Below are 13,045 nucleotides of genomic sequence, written 5' to 3' on the forward strand. Positions count from 1 at the left end.
ACTCATAAAAATTTTTGAAGAATGACTAATAGAAAGGATAGTATATGAGCAAAAGTTAGATAGTAATATACAAACATATAGTAAATGTTTCCACAGATATTTAAATAAGAAAATAACAATTGGTCAGAGTCAACACAACTTTGTGAAAGGAAAATCATATTTAATGTGTTAGTTTGTAGAGAAGTAACAGGTAAGCTGGATGAAAAGAAACTTGTAGATGGGCTGCACTCAGTTTCCAAAAGGCATTTGAGAAATTGCCCCTCAAAGCTTACTACACAAGATAAGAGCAATTACATAGAGGGATAACATATCAGTTTGAATAAATGATTGATTAACTAACATGAAGCAAAGTAGCAATAAATGGATCTTTTTCAGATGAGCAAACTAATGAGTGAAATGCTGCAGGAATTAGTGCTGGGGCCTCAACTATTTACAACCTATAGCAGTGACTTGAAAGAAGAAACTGAACTTACATTGATCAAATTTGCTAATGACACAAAGATAGGTATGAAATTACATGGTTAAGAGAAGGCTGCAAAAAGATAGACACTAGTTAAGTTATGGGGAGATGATGATCTGCTGGTATTATCATAAAACTATTAATCCAGAGACCCAGGTAATGTTCTGGAAACCTGAATTCAGATCCCTATTCACACAGAGATTACGTGTCATGTCATACGCTCGGGAAAACACTTGTGTTTTTGAAATGTGGATCAGTAGAACAGGAGTGGAGGGAATGCTCCCTGAAGGAGTGCACATGGACATGTGTCAGCAAATGCAGCCAAGATAGCTAAGGCGAGTCTAATGATGACCATTGTTGACTGTTGGAAAACCCCAGCTGGCTTACCGATGTCCTTTAGGAAAGGAAACCACCGGCCTTACCTAGTCTGGCTGACATGTGACTCCAGAACCATAGCAATGTGATTGACTCTTATCTGCCCTCTGGGCAATCAGGGTTGTGTAATAAATGCTCATATCCTGTGAATGAATTAAACAAAAAGTGAGTGGATAAAAATTTAGATGATTTGGAATACAATGTGTGAAAATATGAATTGGTCCACCTTAGCAGAAAAAAATAGAAAAATATCTTTCTGTTTATGAAGAATGAGATTGCACAATGTGTTGGTACAGAAATAACAGGGTGTGCTGGTACATGAATCACAAAAATTTAAGTATGCAAATGTAGCAAGCAGTTAGGAAGATATAATTGCATTAGAAGTAGTTCTGGGAAGGGTTAATCAACTCATTCCTGTGATGAAGAGCGCATATTATGAAGAAAGGTTGAACAAGTTGGGCCTATATCCATTAGAGTTTAGAAGGATTGGAGATCTTATTGAAATGTGAAATCCAAAAGCAACTAGATTTGGTGGATGATAGCCACAATAAACAATTATCATACTGCAAGGTACCATGAACAGCAATAAGACAAATGGTTAAATAACGCTGGGTGGTCGAGGTTAGAATATGACCAGAACAACAAAGTATCTCTTTACTTTTACTTGATTAATGTCATTAGATCTTTTACATTCACCTGATATGGGAGGTGTATTATGTCTTAATATCTCATCTGTAAGACAAGGGCTAAAAATGAGTTTCTATATGTTAACAGAAAAAACATTGCATAACAGTATAATTAAATTAATTACATTTGATTAAATGTTGTGACTTTTAATCATTTTTTCTATTTAAAGACCTCAGCACTTTCTAAAAGCCAATTTATAGTTTTGTCCAAACTTGTGATTCTGTAAACTGACTTTGAATTTTGTGAGCTGAGCACATGAAATTCCTAGAATGCTTAACAATACCATACAGTGAGTATTGCTGATGGCTACAGAATCAACAGGGAATTCCAACACAGTTAAGGCAGCAGTGAGAAGGTCAATGATGGGCTTATTACTCAAAGGCCAATTGATTCTCATCTCAGTATTACTGGGATGGTACTAACAGCAATGGAAATGAAACCAGCAGTGGCTTCTCTGCTACTTTGAGATGAGGTCCCTCCTGATTGTGAACTTATGGTTCATGCAAGTTCCCCATAGAGGGGGATGAACAGGAACCACAAATGATCAACTGGATGAAAATATATTGTAGTGCTACCTGTCATAGCTACAATAGAAAGGCGTCAGACTTAGATCAGTTCCTTGTGTTTTGAATGCATAGCAACCAACAGATGGGAGAAAGATAAAATAGATATAATCATCATTATTTCTTTAGATATCAACTTATGAAACATTCCTTTTTCTTTTCTGATAGGTTTGAACCTGATTGCCTTCATCATTATTGTCTTCTCTTATTCAAGCATGTTTTATTCCATTCACAAAAGTGGAATCCGGACACCTGAAATGAAAAGTCACATTCGAAGTGAAGTTGCAGTGGCTTACAGATTTTTCTTCATAGTGCTTTCTGATGCCCTTTGTTGGATTCCAATTTTTCTCTTAAAAGTCCTTTCATTGATTAAGGTGGAGATTCCAGGTATCTAATGCTGTTGTTGCTGCTTCTTTCCTTTAAAAAAATACAATATTTTGTTATATAAGAAGATAGGTTGTGTTTTCTTGATCACATGTAATTTTCTACATTTGCCTGCTGGTATTTCTGTTTAGTGGTCAGTTTAGAAGCTAATCTATGAATGTATAGTTCTATCTGCACACACTAAATTCTGTCAAGGTTTAATGTTTTGGCTTTTAACATTGAACATGAAGCAATATATTATATTTCAATGGGGCTAGGAAAGAAAAGTATTGAGACTAGATTAGTGAAAATGAAGCCAAAAGTAAAAAGTGCCAAAAAAGAGGAAGGGCAAAAGGACAACCAGTATCAAAGCATTTCTTAAAACTTATTTTGAAAAATGCTTACTTTACAGATACATGGATAATAAATAGGAATAATGTCGCAACTGATATTTAATGAAGTGTATTATTATGACATTGTTTTTTTCAGAACAGCGTGCGGCAAATGAAAATTTACAAAATCAGCTTATTTATCTTGATTAACAAACTATGTAAAGATTACCTGAAATTGTTAAGATTTAACACCACAGTAAACAATTAGCCATTAATGGACTAAAACACCAGCTAAAACAATTTTAGGAAAAACCCTAGCATTTCTGATATTCAACCTCTCATACAGCTGTGCTACATGTTATATTTAAAACATGGTTTAATATCAGTGATCGTTATCAATCAATAAGCTTTGTCAAAGTCATGCACAGCAGGAACAGGATAATGAATACTCACATGATACCATTGCTGTGGAAAAATTAGAAGAAACAATGTGCTCTATGTAGATGGGTAAAAACAAGGACTGCAGATGCTGGAAAACAGAGTCGAGATTAGAGTGGTGCTGGAAAAGCACAGCAGGTCAGGCAGCATCTGAGGAGCAGGAAACTCGACGTTCGGGCAAAAGCGCTTCTCAGAAATAGAGGCAGGGTGCCTGCAGAGTGGAGAGATAAATGAGGGGGGGTGGGGGTGGGGAGAAAGTAGCATAGAGTACAATAGGCGGATGTGGTGGGGATGGAGGTGATAGGTCACAGAGGAGGGTGGAGTGGATAGATGGAAAGGAAGATAGGCAGATAGGACAGGTCATGGGGACAGTGCTAAGCTGAAAGGTTGGAACTGGGGTGAGGTGGGGAAGGGGAAACGAGGAGTCTGTTTCAGGACATGGTTGAAGAGCTTCAGGGCAGAGGAGATGTCCTGGGGATTGCAGTGAGAGAGACTCACTGAGATTCTTGTAGAGAGAGGAGGAAAATTTCTTCAAGGCAGGCATCCTTGCAAGAGGATTCGCAGTAGGGTTAAAATCAACGAGGTAAAAACAAGGACTACAGATGCTGGAAACCAGAGTCTAGATTAGAGTGGTGCTGGCAAAACACAGCAGGTCAGGCAGCATCTGAGGAGCAAGAAAATCGACGTTTCGGACAAAAGCCCTTCATCAGGAATAGAGGCAGGGTGCTCCATGTAGAGTCTATTCTAGTCCCCTCATCCATTTTATCAGACTGTGTGCAACTCTTGAGTTGAGTTTCTAATCCAAATCTTCTCAACAGTACCAAACTTGTAGCTTCATAATATCCCCACTTACTTTTGCTTTACCTCACCCGCTGAAAATCTCATCTATGCCTTCTTCATTAATTTCTCATCTTGACTATTAGCTTTCACCTTCAATATTGTAAACAAGCTCAAATAAAATTCTGCTGCCTGTATCCTATCTTGAGCCAGATCCTATTGTTCTATTTCAGAAGGTCAATTGCTGAAGGATAGAACCAGAGCCAATCTTTAAAAACTTTGTATTTATTTAGAATCATAGAGTTCACAGCACAGAAACAGACCCTGCAGTCCAACTACAAATATATCTCTGTGTAGGGCAAGCTAACCTGCTTCCCATCCCACCCCAGGTATGTATTTTGCTGTTTTGCTGATCCCCATCCACCTTCAAACTCACCATCATAGAGAATGGATAACTGACATATTTGGATGATTCCATTTTCAGCCACAGTATCCCTGCAATGGTATTTGTTTCACCTCCCCACTATTAGCTTTGGTGCCAACAAATGAACCATCTGTGGTCCCTCATATTTCACATATTTCACCATCTTCATCTCAATAATCTGAAATGCAAATTGCATTTTAGATGTAAGGTGATAACATGAACTATTTCTCATAACCATCTATCTCAATGTCTCCACTGTCTCTATACTCTGTCTTGACATTCCATACTGTATAAACAGAAATTTCCTTGAATAAAATGCTGGAAAGTGCAAAGTTATGGTCTTTAGTCTCAACTATAAACATATTCCCCAACTACTGACTCAATATTTCTCCCTAGCAAATTTCTAAGGCTGAATAAGACTATCTGTAACCTTGGTATTATATTTGATCTGAAATGAACATCCAACCACATGAAAATAAAATAAAGAACTAGTGGATGCTGGAAGTCTGAAAAAAACATAGAAATTGTTGGAAAATTTCAGTAGGGGTGGCAGCATCAGTCGGGAGAAAACAGTTAACATTTTGAGTCCTGTGACCCTTCTTCAGAACTGAAGAAATGGTATTTATCTTAATGACAGGGAGTGGTGGGGTAAAAGGAGTCAGTGGATAGGTGAAGGCAAAGCTCAGACAGAGAAAAGAAAAAAGTTAGGCAAAGAGATTGTTGATACTCAGCCATGGAATAAAAAATATCAGATAGGTGCTAATGGGGGTTATGAGTGGCTGAAAATAGGTTTGTTGTGCTAAAAGCGATCCATGTCATGACAGGACCTGGGGTGTGAGGGTGGGTAAAAGACATGGATGGAGGTAGTCGGGCTCTAAAATTATTGACTTCGATCTTGCTGCAAGATCCTCAAGTGGAAAATGAGCTGCTGCAGTCCTCCAGTTTGCACGGAATCTCACTGGAGCACTGCAGCAGCCTGACACAGAGATGTTGGCCAGGCAACAGTAGTGTATTTAAGTGGCTGGCAACTGGAAATTTTGGGTAATTATTATGGACAAAACATAGAGTCCCGCAAAGCAGTCACCCAATATACAGTTCATCTCTCCATTGAAAAGGAGACCCCATTGTGAGCAACAAACATAGCTGACTAGGTAAAGTGAATTGCAGATAAATCACTGCTTGACCTAGAAGTTTTCCAATAACATGACACAACCCAGACTTAGCTAAAAAAATGTATGATTCAACTTTGAAGAGTTATGAGACACAAGTACAAAATATAACTCTGAAGACCTGTGCATGGAAGAAATTGCAATTATTTAGTACAGTTCAGAAATATTTCAAAGCAATTTATAAATCTGGAGACACATGAAATAAAATCTCAGCTAATTTAATTAATGTAATAAAGTAAAAGCAGGTAATGCTGGAAACACGTAAGAAGTATTATCAAAAAACGCTGGATTGAGGGCCACAGAAGAAATATTAGGACAGAAGACCAAAAGCTAGGGTGCCGACAGCCTAGTAGTTTTACCACTAGACTATTCATCCAGAAACTCAGCTAATGTTCTGGGGGCTCAGGTTTGAATTCCACCATAAGAGATGGTGGAAATTCAATTCAATAAAAAAACTCTGGAATTGAGAATCTACTCATGACCATGAAGCCATTGTCAATTGTTGGAAAAACCATCTCATTCATTAATGTCCTTCAGGGAAGGAAATCTGCCATCCAGTCACCTGGTCTGGCCAATATGTGACTCTAGACCCACAGCAATGTGGTTTGCCTCTTAATTGGCCTCTGAAATTGCCTAGCAAGTCATTCAGTTGTACCAATCACTACAAAGTCTTAAATAAATGAAACCAGACGATTGCCAGGCATTGACCTAGGCACAGGGAAAAGACAATGGCAGAAACAGCCCTGTTAACCCTGCAAAGTCCTCTAACCATTATCTGAGGCTAGTGCCAAAATTGAGAGAGCAGTCTCACAGACTAGTCAAGCAACAGCCTGACATAGTCATACTCATGGAATCATACCTTACAGACAATGTCCCAGTCACCACTATCACCATTCCTGGAGATATTCTGTCCCACTATTCCAGCATCTGCAAGGTTTTTTTTGTCTCTATGTCCTGTCCTGCCAGCAGGACAGACACAGCAGAGGTTGCAGCACCATGGTATACAGTTAGAAGGAAGTAGCCCTGGGAGTCCTCAGCATTGACTCCAGACCTCATGAAATCTTGTGGCTTCAGGTTAAACTTGGGCAAAGAAACCTCTTGCTGATTACAATGTACCATTCTCCCCAGCTGAAGAATCAGTACTCCTCCATGTTGAACGACACCTAGAGAAAGCACTGAGGATGGCAAGGGCACAAAATGTACTCTGGGTAAGGGAATTTCAATGTCCGTCACCAAGAATTGTTTGGCAGCAGTATGACTGACCGAACTGGTTGAGTCCTAATGGACATAGCTGCTAGACGGGGTGTGCAGAAGGTGATGAGGGAACCAGCAAGAGGGAAAACCATACTTGACTTCATCCTTACCACTCCATCCATGACAGTATCAGTAAGAGTGACCACCTCACAGACCTTGTGGAGATGAAGTCCTTCCTTCACATTGAGAATAACCTCCATCATGTTGTGTGGCACTATCAGCATTCTAAATTAAACAGACTTTGAACAGATCTAGCAACTCAAAACTGGGCATCCATAAGGCACTATGGGCTGTCAACAACAGAGAATTGTACTCCAGCACAATCTGTAACCTTATGGCCTGGCATATCCCCCTCGATCATCACCATCAAGCCAGGTGATCAACTCTGGTTAAATGGAAAGTGCAGGAGGACATGCCAGGAGCAGCACCAAGCATACCTGAGGATCAGGTGGCAGCCTGGTGAAGCCAAGAAACAGCAAGTGATGGACAGAGCTAAGTGATCCCACTACAGAGCTCAGTGGATCAGATCTAAGCTCTGTAGTCCTGCCACATCCAGTCATGAATGATAATGGACAATTGAACAACTCATTGGAGGAGGAGGCTTCACAAATATTCCAAACCTCAATGATGCAAGAGCCCAGAATATCAGTGCAAAAGATAAGGATGAAGCTTTCTCAGAAATCTTCAGCCAGAAGTACCAAGAAGATGATTCATCTCACCTTCCTCCAGTGGTCCCCAACATTATAGATATCAGTCTTTGGTCAATTAAACTCACTCAACATGAGACGCTGGATAGTACAAAGGCTATGGGCCTGACAGCATTTTGGCAATAGTACTGAAGATTTGTGCTCCAGAACTTCCCGGACTCCTAACCAAGCTCTTCCAATGCAGTTACAACATTGGCATCCATCTGACAAATTGCCAAGGTATGTCCTGTACATAAAAAGCAGGACAAATCCAACTCAGCCAATTCCTATCGTCGATCATCAGTAAAGTGATGGATGGTGTCATCAATAGTGCTATTATTAGAGCATCTGCTCAGTGATGCCCAGTTTAATTCCAAAAGGACACTCAGCTTCTGACCTCAATACAGCCTTGGTTCAAGTATGGACAAAAGAGATGAATTCCAAAGGTGTGGTGAGAGTGACTGCCCTGCATTTGAGGCTGGATTTGACCAAATGTGACATCAAAGAGCTCTAACAAAAGTGGAAGCAATGGGTATCAGGGGTAAACTCTCTAGTGGTTGGAGTCATACCTGACGCATAAGAAGAAGGTCGTGATTGTTGGAGGTCAGTCATGTGAGCTCCAGGAAATCGCTGCAGGATTTCGCCAATGATTGCACAATGTCCAGCACTATTCGCATCTCCTCAGATACTGAAGCAGTCCATGTTCAAATGTAGCAAGACCTGGACAATATCCACGCTGACAAGTGACAAGTAACATTTGCGCCACACAAACCGCAGGCTATGACCATCACCAATAAGAAACAATCTAACCACGGCCCCTTAATATTCAATGTGTTACCTTTACTGAATTCCCCCAATATTAACATCCTGGATGTTAGCATTGCTCAGAAGCTCAGTTGACTCATCACATAGCACAGTGGCTATAAGAGCATGTCAGAGGCTAAAAATACTGTGGCAAGTAATTAACTTCGTTACTCCCCAAAATCTGTCCACCATCCATTAGGCACAAGTCAGAAGTGTGATAGAACACTCTCCACTTGCCTGGATGAATGCAGCTCCAACAACATTTAAGAAGCTTGACACCATCAAGAATAAAGTAGCCTGCTTGATTGGCACTACATTCATAAATATCCAATCCCTCCACTACCAACACTCAGTAACAGCAGTGTGTACCATCAACAAGATGCTCTGCAGGAATTCCCCAAAGATTCTCAGACAGCACCTTTGAAACCCAGGACCACTTCCATTTAGAAGAACAAGACCAGCAGATACATAGGAATACCATCACTTTCAAGTTCTCCTCCAAGCCAGTCACCATCTTGGCTTGGAAATGTATCACCAATCTTTCACTGTCACTGGGTCAAAATTCTGAAATTCCCTCCCTAATGGCATTGTGGGCCAATCCACAGCAAGTGGACTGAAGTGGTTTAAGAAGGCAGAGTCTAGATTAGAGTGGTGCTGGAAAAGCACAGCAGGTCAGGCAGCATCTGAGGAGCAGGAAAATTGACGTTTCGGGCAAAAGCCCTTCATCAGGAATGGAGGCAGGAAGCCTCCAGGGTGGAGAGATAAATGGAGGGGGGTTTGGGGCTGGGGAGAAGGTAGCAAAGAGTACAATAGGTGAATGGGGGTCGGGATGAAGGTGATAGGTCAGAGAGTAGGGTGGAGCGGAGATGTGGGAAGGAAGATTGGCAGGTAGGACAGGTCATGAGGATGGTGCTGAGCTGGAAGTTTGGAACTGGGAAAGGTGGGGGGAGGGAAAATGAGGAAACTGGTGAAGTCCCAGCTCACCACCACCTTCTCAAGGACAACTAGGTACAGGCAAATAAATGCTGGCCAGATAGCGATGCCCACATGCCACAAATGAATTTTAGCAAAAGCTTGTTCAAAGAGCGCAGTTTTAAAGAGTGAGTTAAAGTTAGGAAATGATAGACCGGATGAAGGGATTTAGGAATAAATTCCTAATGAAAAATTCCTAATTCCTCATAGTAAAGTCCTCAACAGTTAAGGGCATAGATGTCATTGATGGAGTGATTAAAATCAAGGATGCATAGGGCCAGGATGGTTAGGCACAGATATTGAGTGCTTTGTAAGGCTAGAGAAGATTACAGAGCTAGGAAGGGGCAAAGCAATGAGGGGACTTGACAATGAGGTTGAGAACATTTTATGTTCATTGAGGTTTGTTTTATGGACTGCTGCAGTCCATTTCATTTAAGTAGATCCATAATGCCATTAGGAAGGAAGTAACTGCTGACTTTGTCCTCTAATGGTTGGGGTCAAACACTTAGAAAGTGCTGCCTAAGAAGGCTAGATGAATTTCTGTAACATCTCTTGTAAATGGTACCGACTGCTGCTACTGAGCAGCAGAGGGAGAGGTTGAGGAGGTGAATGCTTGTGGATGGACTTGTCCTGTTTTCTCATGTACTATTCCAGAATGTTATCAGGGCCCATACTTGTGCAACATTCAGTGCCTCCACTGCATTACATTTTTGTGCAATAAGATTTCACATGCTCTGGTTATCTGAATCATGCCCCAGATGAATCCATCGCAGGTTTTTTTTTGGCAGGTGCACAGCTGCAGATATTCTTGACAGATCATTATGCTCCTCCTTAAACCTCTCCATCTCCTCTGATGAAGTAGCACAGCCTTCACCTTCCTCTTCCTCCAGAATCTGCACCCTTGCCACTCTTCATTTCTTTGTCGTAGTCTGTTCAGAATGAAGGAATATTGATTTATTAGTCGATGGGCATGCAGTACATGTTAATTAGCAAGAGGTTTTGTTGTCTGTGTTTGACCTGATGCCTTGAGACTTCACAGGGTGAGGAGTCAACTTTGAGAACTTCTAGGCATCTTCCTCCCAACTGTATACCACTGAGCTACCACTTCTGATGAGTTTATCCTGACAGTGGGACAAGACACCGCCTGAGGTGATGACGATGTTTTCTGAGACATAGTCAGTAAGGTAAGATTCTGAAAGAATAATTGTGTCAAATTGTTGCTTAACTAATTTGTGAGACAGCTTTCCTAACTTTGGCACTAGCCCCCAGCTGTTAGTAAGCAGGACTTTGCAAGGTCAACAGGGTTGTGTTTTTCATTACGTGGTCAATCTAGTTTGATTCATTTTTTCAGACTTTTGTGGTTCACAACTGAATGGTTTGCCAGGCCATTTCAGAGGGCGGTCAGGAGTCAACCACATTGCTGTGTCCGGAGTTACATGTTAAACTGCTAAGGATAGCAGTTTTATTTTTTAAAGGACATTTGTAAACCAGATGGATTTTTATAGCTAAAAATCACACAACACCAGGTTATAGTCCAACAGGTTTGATTGGAAGTACTAGCTTTCAGAGCGCTGCTCTTTCATGCTCCAAAAGCTAGTGCTTCTAATTAAACTGGTTGGACTATAGTCTGGTGCCATGTGATTTTTGAGTTGATACACCCTGGTCCAACACCAGCTTCTCCAAATCATGATTTTTGTAGCAACGGTTTTATTCTTGTAATTAGACTTTTCATTCCAGAATTCTTTTGATTACAATTCTACCATCTGTCATGATAGTATTCAAACCCAGGGTTCCCAGGAGTTTACCCAAATCTCTGGATTGCTCTCAGATATGATATCAATAGGTTAATTAAGGCAGAAGGTGAGCAGGACTTGATACAGGTTAGGTTATGGGTAGCAGAATGTTGAATGAATTTAAGTACATGGCAGTTAGAAGATGGGAGACCAACTAGGCATGCACTAGATAGCCAAATCTAATGGTAACAGTTCCAAGTAGGCACTAGCTTTGAGCATTGTTTCAGTGTAATGTTTCACATGCTCAGGTTGTCTGAACTGTGCCTGGATGAGTCTTTTTTGGCAAAAGGTGAGTAGCAGCAGGCGTCCTTGATACGTTATAGTCCTCCTTATCCTGCTCCTCCACTTCATCTGAGGATACTGAATACTCTTCACTTTCCTCCTCCTGCAGCTCCTTTCTTCAGCACAATATAGTGCAAGGTATAGTGGATCATTAGGCACCGGCGCTGGTACATAGTGAAGGATATCACTGTTCTGTCCAGCATCTAAAATCCATTTACATCAACTAATTGCTTATTGAGTGACCACTTAGGTCATGTGACTTCAGTTGTATCTTTCTTCCATTTCACAAGTAAGGTTCCTCACTGGTACCATCAGCCATATTTTTACAGAGTAGTTCTAAGCTCCAAGAAACCACCTGCTCACTCTATTTGGAGGTACAAAGGCCTTTGAGGAATGTAACTGACGAAGGCTAGCTTCTAAGATATTTTGCACAGACATTTGTACGCTTCCTCCAATTGATGAAGACTGAAGATAGTTATGAGAATGCTGTTATTGTCATGGGTGTACTGTACGATTCCCTGTACTGATTCCATTTATGACTAAGAAGGAGGCTGATAAACCAACAAGTCCATACCAGCTCTTTCTAAAGCAAACCAGTTGGTCCCAATCCCTTGCTCTATCCCTGTAACTCTGCTAGGTTATTTTTCAAGTGTCCATCTGAAGCCTGACAACACACCTGCTTTATTAGTCACTCTGTCAACATCACCTACCACCTTCAAAGACCTAATTACATGCAACTGCAGCATGTGGGAAGCCAGCATACAGAAAGTCAGCAAGCGCAAATTCAGTAACTACATCAAATTGATTTGCCTATCTATATTGCTTCTTTCCTTAGCTAGCACTAAAGGTGAAAAACTTCCACACTTTTGTTTTGCTCATGGAATGCAGGCATCAATGACTAGGCTAATATCTATTTTCCATCTCTCATTGCCTTTGAGAATGTGGTAATGAACTGTCTATTTGAATCTCTGCCATCTGTGTAGTGAAGGTGAGGAGTTCAATTTCAATGATTATATCTTGAACTTCCCAGAAGTAAAGAAAAATCACAAATTTAAGCATGCGTATTGGAGTTTACCTTGAGTTGATCTCTACATTCAGTGAAATGATACCATGTTCTTTTGATACAATGACTAGTAATGCAGTAGTGAATGATACAGCAATTTTAATGTATTTGTATACATGTACTATCTCTTGAAGATAAGCAGAGATATTTAGAGCTCTATAAAACTCAATTTATTATTACCTAAATGAATAACACACACTTTTAACTGCTCGAGATATCTCAAACACTGTCTTTCACTAGCCTGGGTTCTGTAACTAACCCCAAACATTATTACCTGGCATTATTCTCGATGTCTTCACCACACCTCCTGACGTAAGGTCTTTCCTGCAGAGATTCTTCAAAGTTCTGCTAAAGAAAAGGATTTTCTCAGGTTGCTTTATAATCAGGTATCTATGTCAAGTATATGCCTTATTTGGAATTATCTGTGTACATGGTCAATCCTGAATGTTTTGTCCCTACTTGGTAGAGACAGCAATTAGTGATTTCCTGCAATCTTTGCTCTTAGCAGATCTGAATGATTCAGCATAATTCCACTCACATTTCAGGCCATTATGAAGTCGCTTATCAGTTCCTGTTACCTTCAGCCTTATCCAGCATGTTTAT

At 40.5% G+C, this 13,045-nt stretch overlaps 1 protein-coding gene across 1 annotated transcript in view; it reads left to right on the forward strand.

Moving 5' to 3' along the window:
* rxfp2b (relaxin family peptide receptor 2b) overlaps nt 1-13,045 on the forward strand; it is a 144,292-nt gene that overhangs the window by 120,838 nt on the left and 10,409 nt on the right. The window contains exon 17 of the mRNA XM_060826776.1: nt 2,254-2,472. Coding sequence (XP_060682759.1) covers nt 2,254-2,472 — 219 coding nt within the window. The remainder of the gene's footprint in view (nt 1-2,253; nt 2,473-13,045) is intronic.

Source organism: Hemiscyllium ocellatum, chromosome 6 (assembly GCF_020745735.1).
Source record: "Hemiscyllium ocellatum isolate sHemOce1 chromosome 6, sHemOce1.pat.X.cur, whole genome shotgun sequence".
NCBI classification, from domain to species: Eukaryota; Metazoa; Chordata; class Chondrichthyes; order Orectolobiformes; family Hemiscylliidae; genus Hemiscyllium; species Hemiscyllium ocellatum.